We start from the raw sequence: 21521 nt of genomic DNA on the forward strand, positions 1-21521 counted from the left end.
TTATTTTTTTTAAGATTTTATTTATTTATTTGACAGAGAGAGAGGCAGCGAGAGAGGGAACACAAGCAAGGGGAGTGTGAGAGGGAGAAGCAGGCTTCCCGCAGAGCAGGGAGCCCGATGCGGGGCTCGATCCCAGGACCCTGGGATCATGACCTGAGCTGAAGGCAGACGCTTAACGACGACTGAGCCACCCAGGCGCCCCCCAGCTATTATTTTTATTAATGATTTTTTTGGCTTCTGATAACAGAGGTTAAAAGGTATCTATTTTACTAAAAGAATATTATCAATGGAAATTTTTCTAACCTTCCCTTGCGATTAACAAACTCCCAACAGATTGTATAGTATTTATTGCCCATTTTAGAGGAAACTCTTTATAATCCTATTTAGCAGGTGCCAGTTTTTGAACGCAAGTTTTTTCTTACCCAAACAATCAAGACACAGGATATCTAAAGTTCTTTCCAATGGCTATGACTCTCAGAGGAAAACTCCAGGATACTCAGACTGATTGCAAAAAATAACGCATCATCACAATCCCCCGACTTGTAATAACAGTAAGTTCACTGAGCAGGGAGAAAGCGATAGCATCCATCAAGCATAAAATTCAGTTTGGGATTTTATTATGCATTGCACCATTTGGGGATCATTAGACTTCTCTAGTCATACGAGTATCAATATGAAGCTTGTTTTACCTTTATAAATCCTAGCTAAGGCAAGATCATGAAAGGTTTAAAGACTCATTTGCCTAAAGTACCATTCTCTCCTCTCACTGACTGTACAGGGCCAAAATTTTACCTTGACATATTCTACCCTACCCCCACCTTTGCAATCACCAAGATACGCTCTTATGACTCATTAAGTTTTCATGAGCCTCCTTACAAATCCCTACCCCCAAGCCACTTCCTGCCATCTTAATTGTCTTATTATCATCATTATTCTCTCCCTCTATGTGTTTCTTGGATCTCCAGGAGCCCCTAATCTTTTATTCTGACTCAGCTTGCCTCAATCATGCCCAGCCATTCCTGGAACCTGAATAAAGAGGACATTTACAAGGGTTTGTTAAAATTGTTGAGCCTTGTTCACTTAATCATATACAAATGTAACCTAAATGAATCTACATGCCATATCCTATTTCTCCATTTTTTTTAATACAGTAGGAAAGTACTTGAAAACAACAACAACAAATTAAGAAACCTACTCCAGGTAAACCTAAGTGCTGTACATCAATTTCTACAGACTGTTTTAGACTTGTTTTAAGTCTTTTCTGCTTCAGCCATGGAATAGACTTTTTTTTTTAAAGACAGATTTTTATGTAATGAAAATTAAGAACATGGTCATGTTTTAAGTAAAATACAGGTATTTAATGTGATTTATCAGAGAAATATGTACTGTACACTTGCCCACAGTCTGTTATGTTCTGTTATGATATTTTAAGCAATCTTCTATTTTTGCTATCTTAAAACAACATTTAGGGCTGCTGTATGCCAGATGGAATTTTTTCCTTTCCATCCATTTCCCATTGCAAAAGGAAAAAAAAGTTTTTTGCATCTTACATGGAAATCTTTTCTACATTTGTCTTCCTCATCTTTATCAACTGAAGTATTTGAATCACTCAGAAATCACCAAACTTTGGCTGAATCAGTATGAGGTAAATATCATACAGCAGAGTGTATATTTAGAGTGAACATATAAGCCTGGGTAGTATTCGCTAACAGATAGTATTCATACCACATGCAAGCTCAAAATTCACTTCTATAAAAACAGGACCAAATCACAGTCAACTTTTTTAAGAAAATGATGATATAGTGGTATATTTTAGGGTAAAGCTAATGAACTAGAATTGAGCTATAATTGGACATTCTGTCTTCCCAGGGACTTAGCTCAAGTCTGGACTTGAGCTCCTCACATGAAATCCTTAGTTGATGCTGGTGACTGCTTCGTGTAAAACCAACAGAGAGGACCACGAGAAAAGGGAGTGAGTGTGACCCATTCTTCTCCTACAAACCCATTCCCGTGGTGCAGTAGAGCAATCTCCAAAATTTGAATGTAATCACCTTTTTCTCTCTTGCGTATTAAATTCACAAGAGCTCAAAGGTATTCTGTGAATAGCACACAGTTTTTAGGTGCCATGCTCCGGCCACTTGGTTCTGCCTCTGGAGCTGCAGCATCCCTCTGTGCGTGAGCCCTTCACATCGTCCTCACCACGCGGCGCTTCCTCCACCTGAAACGTCTGTCTTTCCTCACTTCTCCTCATAATGCTTCCGCCCTTCAGAGTCTCTCTTCCTCAGGGACCTGTGCATGTCTCCCTAGACCCATTGAGCTCCCTGTGACAGGCTTCCATAGCACTCTGCATAACGCTTATCCCCCAGGTAACCGTGAATTCAGCCTCGGAATTTCCTGCAGTGTTAGCTCTCCAAAGGCAGTGATGTTATCAGGGCGTCCCGCGAGAATGAAAGCACATTTTAAGTTGGTACCTATGTCTCCCTTCTCCCTGAGATCTCTTCACGTTTTTATTTCTCCAAGCCTCAGTGGTACACAATTGTCATGAAAGACTGTCTGTCTGTCTGTGAAGGATTGTCTGTCTGTCTGCACATCTTTTCCCTACCTTTTTGTCATAAAGCATCCATTAGAACTCGAATGGAACTCAACTACCAAAGATTTCCAGTGTGATCTAATCAGACAACCATCTGGAAGGTAATAATATTGTTTTATTAATTGTAATGCAGATCAGGCCTTGATGGGGGTAGAATAGGAAGGAATGTAAGGTTGCTCAGGGTCTGGAGTGAGAGATGCCCACGGAGGGGGCTATAAACCAAAGAAAAGTAACCTATTTCTCGGTGTCTCATTTTAATGATATCTCAGACATTCTAGAGATGATATGGCTATTTTAATTTGAAAAGAATAAGAGCTTAATAAACCTAGGCAGCAGCATCTGTCCCAGGGGGAATACAAGATCTTCGAGAATGTGATTTTGATAAACCTATCAGAGACACTACCACTTTTCCTAATTGGGCCTTTTAAAATAAACTTGAGTATTTTCAGAAAAATAAACAAATACTCTAATGACAAATCCCTCTCTTCAAAAACGCTGAAACTCATTTTTTAAAAATAAATGTCAGGACTTGCAGTGGGCTTCTTGTGGGAACTTAAAAATATAGCTAATGAGCAGATGGCTCTACCAGACAGCATGAGCACATCGCTTTCACGGGCAGCTTGGCTGCCATTCTTCTGGTAAGTAAGTAAGTAAGTAGATAGATAGATAGATAGATAGATAGATAGATAGATAGATAGATAGATAAAAATCCCAACAAAACTAGAATTTAAAGAACACATGGAGGGAACCAAACTTGTAAAGCTTGCCGTCTAATGGAGAAGAGCACAGATTGTTGCATCTGTGAAAAATGTTTATCAGAGGTACTTCCTTCTCTCTCAATGCCTGTGAAAGCATTTAAACACTTGATTAAATACTGTCTTGGATGATCCCTTGTTTTCCATGTGTGAATTCTCCCCGCCCCCTCCCAGCTCAACTGTAAACTTCTTAGAGGCATGAACTCCCTTCTGCCATTTTTGTCTTATTCTGTGGCCATATTAATCCTGATCGAAAATGAACTAAAACTGATGTTCATTCAAGGCAATCTCTCTCCTATGAAAAGGTACTTTAGTACCAAACCAACACAAAGTCAAGATTCTGTTATTAAGAAAAACAGCATCGTTTCTATATAGCGATTTCTCAGTTTATAGGTGGGCAACTTAATATATGATGAATTGGCTATCACATCTGAATCCTGGCTTTCGTTATTAAGCAGTGATGTTGTAAAACTCTGTATTTAAGTAGTTTCTTGGTTAAACGAAATTACTGATAAACTTTAAATAATGCCATGATTGCTCTTAACTTCACTAGATATATAATGCAAGTTTGAATAAAGAATGGTAAAACCACCTTTGCTTTTAGTATTTCATATAGAGTAAAAACAGGGCTTTCACCTTATACTTAGCCTTATTTTTTATTTTTTGTTTGCTGTTTTTTTTTTTTAAGATTTTTTTTTAAATTTATTTATTTGAGAGAGAGAATGAGAGAGAGAGAGCAGGAGAGGGGGGAGGGTCAGAGGGAGAAGCAGACTCCCCGCAGAGCAGGGAGCCCGATGCGGGACTCGATCCTGGGACTCCAGGATCATGGCCTGAGCCGAAGGCAGTCGCTTAACCAAATGAGCCACCCAGGCGCCCCAGCCTTATTTTTTAAACAAAGTAAGAGGCCAAACGAAAGTTGGAAAAAGGCAGAGACTAACTTTTAATAGGTGAAATAAGAGGGACAGCTGCCAGGATACCCCAAACCACTTCTCCCCTAGTCGTCCGTGAACAAGGGACCCTTTGACATAGGCAGAATTCCAGGATGAGGCTGCAGGAAACAGGGAAAAAGGAAGCCCCGGTCGAGGCTGAGTGATACGGACCCTACCCTGGCAGCGGGCTATGCCAAGATTCAGTTTCAGCAAAATCCCCTTCCCACCCATTTTTCAGAAGTGAATGAGAAAAGGGGAAGGAAGTAGGGTGGGTCCTCAGACTTAACAAAGGAACTGAAGAAAACGGGTGGGGGGAGGGCGGGCTATGGGCCGAGTCCCTAGGGAAAGGGCTGCTTAGCACATACATTCCACAGATCCACACTTCTGCAGTTTGGAAATGAGGAACTCGCTTTAGCAACCACTACTGGCATTTCTACTCTCCAAGTTAATACACTACAAAGCTACATGTTAGGAAAAAATAGTTCTGGTTTTCTGGTCAAGAGTATGGTTGTATTCCAGGAAGGAAAAAAAAAAAAAGGGACCCACCTCTAGATAAATACTTTAATACAGTTATCTCACAGATATGAAAATATGAATAGTTTACTTGCTTTTCAAATCTAAGTTAGGACTCAAACTGAGCAAGCACCTTAGCATTCTCTTTTCTCTAATCCTTCCCGTATCTGCCACCACCATCCCTTCAATACATAATTGTTCTGTCTCTTTCCTCCAGGGTGGTCCTGGCCATTCCTCTTTCTTGGGATTATCATGATTCTTGTTGTCCTGGTTTCCTGTCCTCAGATCAGCCCTCCCTCCAGTAATGACTGTGGAGAGAAGATACATCCCAGAAGCCATCCGACTTGAATCCACTCTTAGCCCAGCTCTGCCTAGTCACTCATCAGCCTCAGCTTTCTAATGTGTCAAGCTGAATGTCATCATTTACCTCACAAGAGCCCCCGCTCCTTCCTCCTTTTCTAGGAAAACTAACAAAACCAAGTCATCAATGATTTCTCCTTACATCTAGAATGGCCCTCAAAATCCTCCATGGTCTGGTCCCAATATCATCAGCTTGCCCCTTGGCCCCACTTGTGGTATGCTGGTGACACAGAATGGCTTCTGATGTTCAAAAACACCTTGTACTGGGGCGCCTGGGTGGCTCAGTCATTAAGTGTCTGCCTTTGGCTCAGGTCATGATCCCAGGGTCCTGGGATCGAGCCCCATATCAGGCTCCCTGCTCCGTGGGAAGCCTGCTTCTCCCTCTCCCACTCCCCCTGCTTGTGTTCCCTCTCTCGCTGTCTCTCTCTGTCAAATAAATAAAAATCTTTAAAAAAAAAAAAACAAAAAAAAACACCTTGTACTTTGACAGCTCTGTGCATTTTCTAATGCTGTTCTGCCTGCTAGCAATGCTTTTCTTCAATTTGAATCGTTTAATTCAACCCAAACCTACTTTAAGGTCCACATCAAACTTTACCTCCACCGTAAGAGAGAATCCTGTTTCCCCAGGTGGAAATTCTTCTTCTACCATCTCTGTATATCTCTGGGGATTACCAATACTGTCTCCTTGTATCTCAGTTATCTGAGTCAATGTCTTCTTTCCACAACATGACTATACTTCTTCAGGGTAGCTGCCACATAGTTATTCTGAATCCCCCATGACATTGGCTTTACTACAGGTATACTCAATGAATAAATAACCGAGAATACTCTAAAATAACAGCATGGTAATACCAATTCAGACTATATGGGTCAAGAGAGCATTCCTGAAATCACAGTTAATTCTGAAGAAGGCACACACATCATTGCAGCAAATGCCAAAGCTTTGGCTAAATAATCCAGTTCATTTGGGGGCTACCAGAGATTCTGTCTACCCAAGGTATTTTCAAAAGGTCTGGTCTGAGAAGATGGTTTATGTAGTTCCCATACTAGCCAGAACCCCCACCTCACAATTTGCCAATGAGATAAACACTGTGCGCTTTAGCATGTATCTCAGACACCTGAAACATACTGCAGGAACACAAAAGCAAGGTAAATGTCTTGTAGCTTTTTGGTAAAGGGGACCAACCCCTCTATTGCTAAACATAACATTCTTATGTCTACCATTTAATAGAAAATAACACACATTCCCACCTCCTTGTTACCAGTCATCAAATCCTGCCGATTTTGCCATCTATGATCTACATCTACAGCCTTACCACACTGGTTCAGGCTTTCATCTTTCACCTGACTCACTACAATAGTCTTCCAAGGGTTCGCTCTAACACTTTCCTCTTTTCCACTCATTTCTTCCTCTAAGCCAATGCCAAAGAGATCTTACAAAGACTCCGTCTGATTGTGCTACTTCCCTTCTTTGATGGCTTTCCTTTGCCAGAAAGGCAAGTCTAAACTCCTTACAGTGGCTTACCAGGTCTTATGCAGCTGAACGGTAACCTCCGTCACAACCCACTCCCCTTTATTCCCCATGAATCACCCAGTGCTCAAGTCATGTGCATTCTTGCTAGTCCCTCTGTCTTCCAGGCTCTGCCCTGTCCCACCCTGCGGGGGCCATTAGTCAGCCTTCCAGGTCAAGCTGAAAGTCCCCATTTGGTAACACATGCCCCTTCCCCTATTAATACAATTAGATTAAGACTAGGAAATGTGATGCCTACAAAAGAAGTAATTACTTTAAAGAGTTAATGACCAAATTTTAATCCCACTATCATAATGTTTAGAAGAAATAACCAATTTCTGTCCCCTTCCTAAAGTTCTCACATAATGATTTTCAACACTTAGTAATGAGTGTTGGCTAATTTTGCCGACAGCTTGTTAATGTAAAATAATACAACCAAGTGCTTCCTGAGAAACTTGTGGTAATTATACATTTAAATATTTTTCTTTCAGAAATATCTGGGCAAAAGCTCAGAGTGAAGTGTGTCTCTCATTGGCTGCATTTATAATCATGGTCTTGACCAGTTTGAGAAAATATGAGAAATGCCTACTCAGAAAGCTTGAAGCTCCTTCTATTTGTAACAAGATGTACCAGCAACAAAAGCTTTATTCTTTTTCTATTCAGTAGTACTTTAAAGTAGATTTCTCATTTTGGCACATACATATTTAAAGGGATGTGGTATTCTAGAACTGGAGAAGCAATGTAGTTTAGTTTAAAAAAACAAAAACAAAAACAAAAACTCAATGGGTAACTTAGACTCTAACTCAAATTTTACCATTGTCTATCTAAATACCTTTGGCCCAGGAATGGCAGAGGAGGTAGATGAAGCATTTTAAAATCATCAAAGAAAGGAAATCTGTATTTAACTCTGGGGTTTGGTCATTATTGGTACTGTTATTACAAGAAGAAACTGCGGGCCTGGGTTTACATTAGGTAAACTGCAGTTTCCTCTGTACATCCTGCGCATTATAACTTGAGTTTTCATGAGCCAGAGCAGATGACTACCACTGAAAAGAGAGCGAGGGCAGGAAAGAGGCAAACGCTGTACCCACCTCATGAACACGGTGAACTCCGTGGGTAAGCAAAGGTGGAGCTACATCAAATGCTCAAGACCTAAATGAGTCAGATAATCTACCAGATGGTTTTTGTTCCTAATACATTATTGCAATAAGTGTAAACATCTAGTATCAAATAATCCAGAGAGTGGAACACGATATCAGTATCAGTCTCAAGAGCTGATCAGTTCAACTGCTGTCATCCTGCAGGAGGGACATGGCAGAATGGCTGAGATTATATTCATCACTAAGGAAGAAAGAGCCTGAATATTCACCTCTCCTTACTCTAAGCTTCAGGAGGAAAAGTCTATGTAGCAAATGTCATAATTCCAATGCTGATTTATACACCATCTTTCCTCTCAGGAGCATAAACACTGTCAGAGCTGCTAATGCATTCACATCATGACATTCATGCAAGAAGTAACAAACCCTAGTGTTCTATTTTACAGTCTTCAAATGAAGGACTAAACCTTCATTTTAGATAACCGTAGGGATAGTACATAGCAACAGTAGATAACCATAAGCAAAGCTGTAAATCTTCTACCACTAAATTTCTGCCTCATGTTAGAAGTGTTTACAATTACCAGCACCAAGTTTGGATTTCTAATATATATTTGGGGGGGAGTACGATAGTCTCATTAGCTTTACCTATAATATTCCGGATTGAACTAAATACAAGGCAGAGGCAATACTGACATCTTTTAAAATAAGCCTAAAGTTGTCTGTGGCCTAAGGCCGATGATTTCTAGCCTTGGTGAACTGGTACTCTACTATTGGTTTGGCTTTGAAAGATCTTGCCCTACCCTCAGGCTGTCACTGGTCCACTGAACTGAATATGCAATTCATTGTAAAATATATCATTCATTTTAAGGACCACTAGGAAAGAAAAGTGCTCACAGTTAAACTATGATGTGTTTTCCTATCATCAATCATTAAGACTTACTCCGATTTCTGAGATGCTAAAATGTGGGGGAAATATGCATTTTGAAATCAACAAAATATGGCATATGAAAACTGTTGCTCTTCTAATTAAAATGAACCAAAAGGAACACTGTTTTGAGAAACTTAAGTCACACATTAGGATACTCAAATATTCTAAGGACATGGCAGAGATTAAGAGTCAGTCTTTGATACAGTCAACCGTCAGGGTGCTTTTAACAATTTAAACAAGTCCCTGGAATTTTCAATAGTACCTAGTGAAGTGAAGGCTCCTAAGATGTCCACTCTCACTTAAAGTCAATGGTCACCCCTGAAACAGCTCAGTTACAAGGCTTTGAAACTGCTTGATTATTCTCCCCCTTGAGACACCAATTATTATCATCCGATGTTGTACTGTGAGAGACATGTTATGTTCAACTAAACAGCCTGCCCCCTTGAACATCTTACCTCCCCTCCTGCTCAGTAAAACCCCGGTGTTTGTATTGGGCCTTAGGGCAGAAAAATCATGAGGCAATTTTTCCCCTTTGGAAGGGGTTGGATCTAAAATTCCAAGGAAAAATTAAAGTCAGAGAAAGACATGTTTATAAGCACTGAAGAATTTTCCCCCTCGTGAGCAACCCTGGATAGTTGAGCACTGAGAGCGTAGTTTTACAAACAACCCCAAAAAGTCAGACAACAAAGAAAGTGGTGCCATTGTACCCCCAGCATGAGGGCAACATTCTCAGTTCTAAGGCTCGATCTGAATTACTGCTTTCAGGAGAATTGAGCAGAGCGTCCCTTTCCTCCAGTTTAACTCCATGCAAACAATAGAACTTTTGTTGGAACACAAACCTTCATAAGATACTGGGAAAACTCCCTTCTGACTCTCCCACTTGGTGAAAGCATCTATAATCTGTTACTCTACTCTTACCTTTTTCTACTGACTCAGGGTACATTTGTTTGGTAACCAGAGCCACGCCATGCTCAACATAAAAGTACATCAGAATGTTCTTTCAAAATTCATATTCCACAAACTATCTGATGTGGTCAAATTCCCAAAGTCAAACTTGAAAGCCACCAAATCAAAATCATAGACAAGCATTCATAGATTTGCTTACATGTATTCTTCTATTTCTACAAGATTTACTTTTGAGGAGAGTTCTCTTATAAATCCAGTGTTGTAAATGGCTGGCTTGGAGTTATGAGCAGCTGTTATTTTTACTAAGGAGGATGATTTTTGGGGGAAAAAAACAAAACTAAAGAATTTAAAATATCTTTTCCTTCAAACATACAACCAGGCGGAAACATTTTCCACCCCCTTTAAACCTGCGTCCCCAAGAGAAAAAGGGCTTACGTGTTCAGATTTCTCCTGTTCTTTTTTGTCTGTCTGTAGAAACTGACAGTTTTCTCTCGCCAGCTTCTGGACCAGTTCAATTCGTCCGATGTCATCTCTCTCCTGAAGTTTGCACATCACTCCTGCCTTAAGAGTTGGGGAAAAAGCGAAGATATACTTAAATCCGCAGTCCCAGGACATGACACCACTGCAAAATTCGCCTTATGATGAGCTCATCTTCTCTGTTGCCTGGATTAATGCCTGGTCTTGGTCAAATATGTTGCCTTTCCAAAACTGAAATTGAATGATTTTAACCTAGGAAGGTCACACCACAAGTCTTAAAGTTAAGATCATGTATCGGTCCACTTTAAGAGAGAGAAGGGCAGAGCAAACTGAATCATTTGCGACTGAAGTATGCTTCTGATATGCCAGTATTTGTTCCTGACAGCCTGTTTCCTGTTACATAAGCAAAGCCTCACAAGAGGTTAAAAACTCATGGGAAAGTTAGCCAGGAACCACTCTGACAAAAAGGGTGAAATGATACAGAGTACTAAAAATAACAGTATACACGCTCCTAATTTTTTCGCTCCACCAGATTATTCCACGTACAAATACACAGTTCAACAAGGTCACCAGATTTTTTTTTTTTTTTAACAACTGGAAAGTTACTATGGGACATTATTAGCAAAATACCTCCAATGTTGCATAAATACGGTAAAAAAAAAAAGTTTATTAAAAATAAACTGCAAAAAGAAAGTTTCAAATGTCATCAGGGATTGGAAATGATCCATAAAGCATCACATTTTTTATTATGCCAAAGTATCTAAGTAACAATAATACAAAGGAGGAGAATCTAGGACTTTGATTAGAAAAAAAAAGATGTTCATTATAACAAACTGTGAACTGTTTCTGCTCAAATTCTTTTAAAAAAATGGTTCATACTGACATATGAGGACATGATCTAATGAAATCTGAAGTTACTCTTGGCAGGAGCAGTCAAAATTTGGGAATCTATAATACAAACTACAGGATTTGAAAGCACTTAGCAACAGGACCAAATATGGAGAAGGGGGACGGAAAGTGATGCTCAGCTTCATGGTCTTAATTGTGCCAAAGATACCCATTTTGTTGAGTGGGCATCGAAGAAATGGGATCATCCATGTAAAACAATGACTATATCTTTATCCCCATGGGCAAAGACAGTTTCTTATCTAGCAGTGTCTCCAACAATTAGGAAGGAAACAGAAAATTCTTCAAGTGGCCTAAATCACAGATTCCCAGGAGACAGCAAGTGGAATTCCTCCCCCAAAGTCAGCTATTTATTTTTAAAACATCCCTCACAAGCGGGCCTCCAGTTCGTCTCCAAGGCTTCTTGCACAGGGATCTCAGGTTATCCTAAGACAGCCTGAGCCCTGTTGGAGAGCCACAGTTGCTGGAAAGTCCCTTACCACACTAGACAAAACTCTGAAATCATTCAATTTAAATCCAGGAGTACTAGTTTTGTCTTTTATTTATTTTTATTTTTTTTTAAAGATTTTATTTATTTATTTGACAGAGAGAGAGGCAGTAAGAGAGGGAACACAAGCAGGGGGAGAGAGAGAGAGGGAGAAGCAATGCGGTGCTCGATCCCAGGACCCTCGGATCACGACCTGAGCTGAAGGCAGACGCTTAACTGACTGAGCCATCCAGGCACCCCTTTTGTTTTTATTTTTAAAAAATATTTATTTATTTATTTTAGAAAGGGTGAGAGCGAGCAAGTGGGGAGCGGGGCAGAGGGAGAGGGAGAGAGAATCCACAAGCAGACTCCCCGCTGAGCATGGAGCCTGACACCAAGACCCTGAGATCACAAACTGAGCCAAAATCAAGAGCCAGACACTTAACCGACTGAGCCACCCAGGTGCCCCTAGTTTTACCTTTTAAAGCAACTGAAACTATGTCTATTTCTTTTCAATATGATAATTTTTCAAACATTTATTTATTTATTTATTTTTTTTTTTAAGATTTTATTTATTTGCGAGGGAGAAAATGAGAGACAGAGAGCATGAGAGGGAGGAGGGTCAGAGGGAGAAGCGGACTCCCTGCTGAGCAGGGAGCCCGATGTGGGACTCGATCCCGGGACTTCAGGATCATGACCTAAGCCAAAGGCAGTCGCTTAACCAACTGAGCCACCCAGGCGCCCTAATTTTTCAAACATTTAAACACCAATATTTATTATATTTTCCTTTTAATATTGCCCATATATGCCCTCCCAGCTCCCTATTTTATTCATTCATTCATTCATTCATTCACTCACTCACTCACTTACTCAACAGATTTTATTTGAGCAACCAACACAAGCTAGGAGCTATAGGTTCTAGGGATATAGTACTGAACAACAACAACAACAAAAACAACCCCCCGTGTAATGAAGCTTACATTCACTAGGGGATGTGGATTATATAACATATATAGATATAATATATCAGCTGGTAATATATGATAGGAAGGAAAATAAGACAGGCAAGGGGGCAGAGAAATGACAGGAGTGTTACCAAGACAAGGCATGTCAGGGAAGGATTCTTTAGTAAAGTGAGATTTGAATGGAGATCTAAAAGAAGTGAGGAAGAGTGTCTGGTCAGACAGAGGAACAGAAGTGCAAGGGTGCTGAGGCCTGGGTGTGATTGGCATGTTCAAGGAACAGAAAATTTCTGTTATCTAAAGATCACATAGTGTCCTTACAGGCTGGGTAAGGAGTTTGGATTCTTTTTCTGAACAAGATGGAAATCTTTTAGAAGGTTTTGAATGTAGGACTGGCATCATCTGACTTACATTTTAACAAGATCGTTCTGTCTTCTGGGTTGAGAAAACATTGTTGGGTGGGAAGAAGCAGCTGAAACCAGAAGACCCATAAGGAGACTGGTCTTCAGAGAAGCAAAGTCTTGGAACTTGTGGTAGTGGTGGAGATGGTGAGAAATGGTTAGAATTTGAAAACTTTAAAAAAAAAAAAAAAAGAATTTGAATACTTTCTAAAGGTACAGCAACAGATTTTGTTGTCTCCAAGGTATTTAGCTTGAGCAACTGGAAAGGTAGGGTTGTCATTTACTGAGATTGGGAAGACTGGGGAAGAATGTCTGGGAAGGAATATGCCCATTAGGTATCTAAGTGGTGTTGCCGGGTTGGCCATTTGGAGGCTCAGATGCGTCAGTGTAGATGGTACTTAAAACCAGAGGAGTAACAGAGGTTACCAGTAGAGTGATGTAAGCAAAGAAGAGAAGAAATCCAGGAATTGAGTCCCCTGTTTGGATATTGGAAAGACAACAAATAGTCAGAAAAGGAGACAGAGTGGCTCCAGGAGAAGCTGGTGAGTAGTGAAGAAGGTGTTTCAAAGAGGAGGGAGAGAAAAACTGTACCAAATGTTGCTGAAATATCAAGTAAGGTGGGTTCGAAATGACGGATTTGACAGAATTTGACGGAAGTAATCGGTGACTTTGATGATAGTTTTTTTTTTTTTACCAAAAAAGTGGTAGGGAAAAAAGCTGTATTAGCTTGGGGTTTACAAATAACGAGCAACAACTCTTCCGAGTTTTGTTACAAGCAACAGGACACTAGCTAAAGAGTGATGTTGAAAGGAGTTCTGCTTGCCTGCTTGTTTATGGTGAGGGATGTTCCAGTCTACTTATCTTATTAGAAATCACCCAGACACAGCGAGAGACCTCATGATGCAGATGGAGAGGGGGCATTTTTAGGAGTAATGTCCTTCAGGTGCAAAGAGAGCATAAAGATCTACTATCAGACAGAAACAGGACTGTGAATATTTCACTCACTGTAACAGGAGGGCAGGTGAAGTACAGGGATAAATATGCAGGTAGGCTGGCACATTTGGTGGTGGGAAAATGTGGACATTCTTTTTTTTTTTACTTTTTCTTTTTTTAAAGATTTTATTTAGTCATTTGACACAGAGAGACACAGCGAGAGACCTGGGACCATGACCCGAGCCGAAGGCAGACGCTTAACGGCTGAACCACCCAGGCGCCCCCTTTTTTTTACTTCTTAAAGATTTGAGAGAGAGAGAGAGAGCACTCGCACATGTGCGAGGTGGGGCAGGAGTAGAGGGAGAGGATCTCAAGCAGGCTCCCAGCAGAGCAGGGAGCTGGACACATGGCTCGACCCCAGGACCCTGACACCACGCCCTGAGCTGAAATCAAGAGTTGGATGCTTAACCGACGGAGCCACCCGGGCACTCCTGGAAATTTTTTTCTGAATGCTTCTATTTCCCAAAAAAATAAGTCAAGTTATTAGCTGAGAGTAGGGAATATGAGAAGATGCTGTGGAGGTTTAAGAAAAGAAGGCTACATGTAGTGGTCATTTCAGTGGCAAGGTTGGCCAATTTTTTTGTAAAGGGCCAGAGTGTCAATATTCCAGGCTTTGTGCGTAATGTGGGCTCTCATGCAACGACCCAATTCTGCAGTTTTAGTGCAAAAGCAACCCATACAACAGGTAGGTGAAAGAGCACAGCTGTGTTCCAATAACACCTTACTTACAAAAATAGGGAGTCAACTGTGGTTTGCCCCTTCCTGAGTTGGGAGGAAACGGGACAAGGGAAGTAGAATAAGATTGTCAAGCATTACTAAGGGCCCACTTGATTTTATTTTTAGATCCTTTTAACATACTAGCCATCCTCCTTGGAGCATATTTCTGTTTGTCGGGATTTTAATGGAGCCCATAACCTGATATAATGCTAAATACATGGGCTGATCTTGAAGAGGCACTTTTCATCAATACTAGAGAGGATACAAGAGGATCAGTGGTGTTAAATATCCTCCTTTAAACTAAAAAGACAAGGAGACTTTGCGGGGTGGATTTCCTATATTACAAATGATTAACATCTTTTAAAAGCTTTGACACTTAGAGGAATAAATTTCTGTTATCTAAAAAATTCATTGATGTCGGCCAGCTAGAATTTCTTCTCTCTCCATCCATGTCATCCTGACAGCGTTTTAACATACTGTCCTGCTAGTGGAGAAAGGAGGCTCATGACCCTGCAACCTTAGGACCTGCCCTGTGGTTGTTTATTCTGCAGTGTGATGGATTAGTCCTAATCTCTCGGTGCTCCCCAGTGCAGCGCCCTGTATAATAGAGGGTGTGTGTGGGATTGGGGCCGGAAGGGGGGATACACAGGAGGAAAGTGTCTTGGAACTAAACAGGCACAAGACTGAGCCTGTTACTTCTCACCAGCATGGGTTCCAGAGTTAACTGGGCTAAGCTCCCATGTGCTCTGATTTGGAGACGGTCTTTCCTTTGTATGTATATGGGAGACAGACCCATATACATTCTTTTATTTTTTAAAAAAGATTTTATTTATTTATTTTAGAGAGACAAAAAGAGAGAGTGTGTGTGAGCGGGGGTGGGGCAGAGGGAGAGGAAGAAAAAAATCTCAAGCAGACTCCATGCTCAGTGCAGAGCCCAAAGTAAGGCTCAATCTCACAACTTGAGATCACGACTTGAGCCGAAACCAAGAATCGGATGCCCAACCAACTAAGCTACCCAGGTACCCCATCATATACATTCTTTTAAAACAACTGATAGGGGGCGCCTGGGTGGCTCAGTCATTAAGCGTCTGCCTTCGGCTCAGGTCGTGATCCCAGGGTCCTGGGATTGAGCCCCGCATTGGGAAGCCTGTTTCTCCATCTCACACTCCCCCTGCTTGTGTTCCCTCTCTCGCTGTCTCTCTCTGTCAAATAAATAAAATCTTAAAAATAAAATAAAACAACTGATAATATCATTAGGATTAAGAGGGTGGGACCGAGTAGTGAAAACTTAAGATACCTTAACTATTTTTTTGGTTGCTGTGGGAACATGAGTGTTTAAGAAACTCTAAACATTCTATTTTATCATATGTTTAGGATTCTAAATATAGACTCTTCTTTAATGAGGAAATACATTTTTATTAGAACCAGATACTTGGGTGCACAAATTATGTACTTTAAACACAAAATGCTATTACTTTTAAAAATGGGTTTCAGAGCAACTTAATTATTTCGTATTTATAATTAAAGCATCTTATAATTAAAAAAGGAATATTGCTGTCTTGATTTTCTGGTTTCTGCATAATTTCTAGATGCATTTTTGTAAGATAATCAATTCTACAGCACTCTTTACATAACAACTATCAAAAAAAGGCCTTCAAGGGGATGCCTGGGTGGCTCAGTTGGTTAAGCATCTGCCTTCGGCTCAGGTCATGATCCCAGTGTCCTGGGATCGAGTCCCGCATCGGGCTCCCTGCTCCGCGGAGAGCCTGCCTCTCTCTCTGTCTCTCATGAATAAATAAAATCTTTAAAAAAAAAAAAAAAAAGGCCTTCAAGGAGGGTTATGAATGCTTCTTCATTCCCTGGAGAACTTGAAGCCCAGAAAGATTCCCATACATCCTAGATAGTTTCTAAGACAGTCCTCTGTGAAAGTACCACGCTCAGCCAGATGTTCTCTGGGGGTCCCTTTCACAGCTCTGTAACTTAGTGATTTAATTTGAAACACCCATGAATTTATTAATATATTTTGGGAGCTTCGTTATGGCAGGAGAAGCAAGATAAGTAACAGCCCTTGATCTAGACTTTCACATTCTTGAACTACTTAATTTGCCTATACGAAATTAATTATAAACAGTTTACCTAACATTGCTAAGCCAGAAAAAAAATAAAAGGTTAATCTGGAACTGTCAGAAGAGTTATTTAAGAGCCTTGTTTCAAGGTCTGCTTCGAAAAAAAGAAAAACCTCTGTAATGTATAATTAAAGCTATTCATATGATTTTCAGTGTCTGAGGAGAGAAATGTTATGAATGTAAATTAAAGTCTGTTTCCTTTATAAACGGAGTCATAAAAATGTTGGGCCCATTCTTTTAGTGGTAAAATGGTGCTTGGACAGGAGTCCCTTAGGAAAGGCTACAAGGATGATATATGAATAAACCTTCATGACGAAAGGTGAAAGAACACATTTTATGTATAAAAACAGTGTCTGCATTATCTTCACTTAAAGAATCATTTTCTCTCAAACACTTAGATAAAACATCATGCAAAACAGAAGGAAAACCAGGATGAAAGAGCCCACTTTTCAAGTAAGCACTTTTGCAGTAACAGAATGCTACTTAATACAAATGCACGGTGATAAATTCTTATTCATTACTACATAACAGAGTCATTTCTTTCACAATTCAATCTCACACAGAAATTCATAAATTTTTTTCCTACTTTATTTTTTTTTTTTTAAAGATTTTATTTATTTATTTGATACAGAGAGAATGAGAGACAGAGAGCATGAGAGGGAGGAGGGTCAGAGGGAGAAGCAGACTCCCTGCCGAGCAGGGAGCCCGATGCGGGACTCGATCCCGGGACTCCAGGATCATGACCTGAGCCGAAGGCAGTCGCTTAACCAACTGAGCCACCCAGGCGCCCTTTTTTCCTACTTTAAACAGAAAACTCAAATGATGAAAGACTGAAGGGATGGGAAGATATATTACATGACTCAACTGTATGCACGTATGTTCTAAACAACAAATATTAAGAATCCCTTCTAGGAAAATTCAGAAGATAATTCACACTAAATAATAATAATAAAAAATTATGTGTAATATTAATAACAAGTACATAAAATATAATATGTTAAAATATACAATATATTAATAATATAATATAAAATGTAATATATAACAGAATATATCATGTGGCAATTATATAATCATAATATTTATAATATATTAAATATAATAAATTATAAATTGATAATAATAATAATAAAGAACCATTTTATTTTGTAGGGCAGCAAGTATTCATTTTCTCAAATTTCTTCAGAGAGGGAAAGAAAATTATGAAAAATTTCCTCCTGGTTGGGCTAGAAAAATATACCCTTTCCTTGAGGGAAAGGGCCACGTGGCGCCCACAGTGAAAAGTGCATGTGATGGGGAGTGTCAGGCAGGTTTACTCATGCCCAGGGCGTCACTAGGACAGGCCTTAGACACCGTGCTGGGGCATCACAGAGAGTTATCCAGTGACGCCTGGCCCTTCCATGTAAAGGTAAGGCATCAACCTCAGGAAGGTTCATTTCTCTGACCCCCCTCCTTTCTGGAATTACATGTGTTAAAGCACCATTTGGATTGGACAGACCCATCCCATACAAACACTGTATGAAACTAAATCCTGCCAGAGCAGAGTGGGAGGAGGGAAGCCGGCAGAAGCCATAGCTACATGGAATTTATAATTGCTGTCCCTCAAATATTTTCTTAATCTATTTTATGCACATAATTCTCTCTTCTGAGAAAACTAAAAAAATACATCGCCATACATTTACATCGCTTATGGTTCACTTATTTCCAATACTTGATTCCTTGAACTTTCATACTAGAGTAGGGAGGATACCAATATTTTGTCTTGTTTGGACCTGAAATTACATCTCAGGTCTGTAAACATCACTGACCACACCGCTAAGCAGAACAGCAAAGTTGACAAATAATAAAGAAAAAAAAAAGCAAATTCTAGTAAATTCCAACATAAAGCATTTTAAATGAGCATCTGTTTTCTATGATCACTAGCACAGCCTTAAATAACAGCTTTCTTCTATATGTTAAAAAAAAGAAGTCACATTTTGGCTACTGAAAATCATGAAATATTTGGCAATTACTTTATACAATTAACAGTTACCATCACTTAATGTTAAAATGATTGAGGGGCGCCTGGGCGGCTCAGTTGTTAAGCGTCTGCCTTCGGCACAGGTCATGATCCCAGGGTCCTGGGATCAAGCCCCGCATCAGACTCCCTGCTCTTCCACTCCCCCTGCTTGTGTTCCCTCTCTCACTGTTTCTCTCCCTCTGTCAAATAAATAAATAAAATCTTAAAAATAAATAAATAAATAAATAAAATGATTGCTACAAATGGAGGACAGGAGACATGAAAATAATTACTGAATCCAGGGGTCAATGGACACCTGAAGCAAAGGAAGAATTTCCAAAGTTCAGTACATTATAAATTACTCATTGAAGATCACATTAAGAGCCCTAAACTAGAACCTGGCAAAAATTCTACACTTTTTTTTTTTCATTTAAAATATTTATTTATTTGAGAGAGAGCGGGTGCACAAGCATAAGGTGGAGGGGCAGAGGCAGATTGAATCTCAAGCAGACTCCCCACTGAGCACGGAGCCTGACATGGGGCTCAATTCAAGGACCCTGAGATCATGACCTGAGCCAAAACCAAGAACTGGACGCTTAACCAACTAAGCCACCTAGGCACCCCAAAAATTCTATACTTTTTTAAATTTAAAATATTTATTTATTTATTTGAGAGAGAGCTGGGGGAGAGGCAGAGGGAGAGGGAGAAAGAATCCCAAGCCGACTCCACGTTGAGTGCAGAGCCCGACTCAGGGCTCAATCCTACGATCCTGGGATCATGACCTGAGCCCAAATCAAGAGTCGGATGCTCAACCAACTGAGCCACCAGGCACCCTCCCAAATTCTACACATTTTGATAAAAAATTATTTAATCCTTTAGTCCTATATAAAGAGTGATAAATGAGTCTAGAAGTCCATGTATGTGAAGATACCCTAATGGTAGGCAGAGAGTAATACTGCAACCGAGCCATGTTAGACACCTTAAACATTCAAACCGAAGAGCAATGTCATAGATGATCATGATCACGGTAATAACTCATAGAAACGAACTTCTTTGACTACTTACTATGTGCTGGGCACTGTTCTGTTTCCCATATATTTATCTAATCCTCAAAACAACCCCACAATGATCCCCAATTCACAGATGTTAGAAAGGCAGTTTAGGACAGGTGTTAAAAGCCAGGGTGTCAGAGCCGGACTGCCTTGGTTTGATTCCTGGCCCCAGCACTTACCAGCTCATCTGTAAAGTGGCGGTAAATATAGGGTTTGTTGTGGAGTTAAGAAAACTAGGAGCTTAGGCAAGTGCCTACTGCATCCAAAGGGCTGCCCAAGTGAACTCTCAATACTATCCCAGAAAAGGGCTCTGAGGCCAGGAGAGAATAAGTCACCCAGGTTACAGCGGCAGAGCCAGGAGGAGAGCCAAGGCCGTCTGGCCCTGGAGGCTGCACTCTGGACCTCATGCACGCTGCCTAACAATTACTGAAACTCTTACGTGCAGGCATTTTCTGCATTGTTTCATTTCAACCTCCAGACAACTTTATAAGATCTCTACTTTACAGAGATGAAAACCCTGCATGCCAGTCACTTGCAGGGACCTTGCAGGCAGGGGCACTATGGTGACGAAGACACTGATGCTAGCCTGCAGGAACTCACAGGTTTAGACGCTAAAGAGCTTGTGTAAAGACACAGGCTATAGAGAAGAAGGGCTGGGAGGCAAACTCAAGTCTACAGGCTCGCTCCCACCCACACGTCACTGCATTAAAACAGGGAGTTTCTTAGGCAGAAAAGATATTTTTAGGGAGAAAGGGAAGAAAGGAGCTAACATATGAGGTGAGAATTAGGGTTTCTGGGCAGGTGGGAAACATATATAGGAGACCCAGTCTCTCCATCTTAACCCTTTACATACCCAAATTTTTCAACAGCCCCAGGGTATTTTCCCCATATGGATGGGGAAGGAATGAGAAACTAATTTCTACTTGCTTACAATATGCTCGGAGTGAAGATTGCAATAATATGAAATACCACAGAGCATGGCAAGCTCCTACTCTGCTCTCTAGGTAAGCATCTGCAGGTCAGATGCTGCTAAAAGCATGTCCATGCTGTGAGTTAGATACTGGGCGTTGGCAGAGAATCTGGCAGGTGAGGCATCACACTCATCTGTGTGGCCCAGCCCCAGCTGTCCGGCTGGCAGCCAACTCATTCTTCTCTGCCGTCTCCAGGGGGTGGTCTGCTCTCAGGTGGTCTCTCCTGGTTCTTCACTTACTTTCCTTGCTTTCTCTGGGAAGTGGAGGATGTCTGACCATCTGTCCCTCCCTCGTGAATCAAATTAGAAATATAATTAACAATTTAGGGTCCTTCTTGTGAAATGCCTCCCTATTAAAAATAAGTACTTTATTCCCAGTAATACCACTCTTTACAGAACACAGAAGATCAAACCTGTATCATCTGCAGACACCTGCCTTATGTCACCACTCTCAGTGCAGAAGACAGGTGTAATGAGAGATGGGCACAGAACTGATCATACCTGAGAATCTGGAACACCTCCAGCTTCTGTCACAATGACGTGTTTGTCACGGTTTTCTTCATCTTGTTCAATTGCTTTAAACAAAGAAAAGAAAAAGAATGTTTAAAAAAAATGTAGCATCATAAGAAAACAGTTTTAGATCATTTCCTTTCAGATGGTAATTTGGCAGGAAAAAACACTGTGAGGTAGATTCACAAAATGTAAATATCAGCACTATTTTTTATTATTTGGTTGAAAGTTTAACAGCACCGGGCACTTTTCATGTACATTATCTTGCTTATTAAATCAATGGCAGTGGAAAAGTTTGCTCTCATTTCTTCTCTTCACCTAAACCCATTCTGACATCAGCTTGTGACTATTGCG

The 21521-nt window shown here is 40.4% G+C and overlaps 1 protein-coding gene across 1 annotated transcript in view; it reads right to left on the reverse strand.

Annotated features, from left to right (window-relative positions):
* Nucleotides 1–21521, reverse strand: part of RAPGEF5 (Rap guanine nucleotide exchange factor 5) — a 225725-nt gene that overhangs the window by 88280 nt on the left and 115924 nt on the right. The window contains exons 11-12 of the mRNA XM_044920237.1: nucleotides 21159–21232; nucleotides 10024–10149 (exon numbers count right to left, since the gene is read on the reverse strand). Of these exons, the coding sequence (XP_044776172.1) occupies nucleotides 10024–10149; nucleotides 21159–21232 (200 nt within the window). The remainder of the gene's footprint in view (nucleotides 1–10023; nucleotides 10150–21158; nucleotides 21233–21521) is intronic.

The sequence above is a fragment of the Neomonachus schauinslandi genome, chromosome 12 (genome assembly GCF_002201575.2).
Source record: "Neomonachus schauinslandi chromosome 12, ASM220157v2, whole genome shotgun sequence".
Lineage (NCBI taxonomy): Eukaryota > Metazoa > Chordata > Mammalia > Carnivora > Phocidae > Neomonachus > Neomonachus schauinslandi.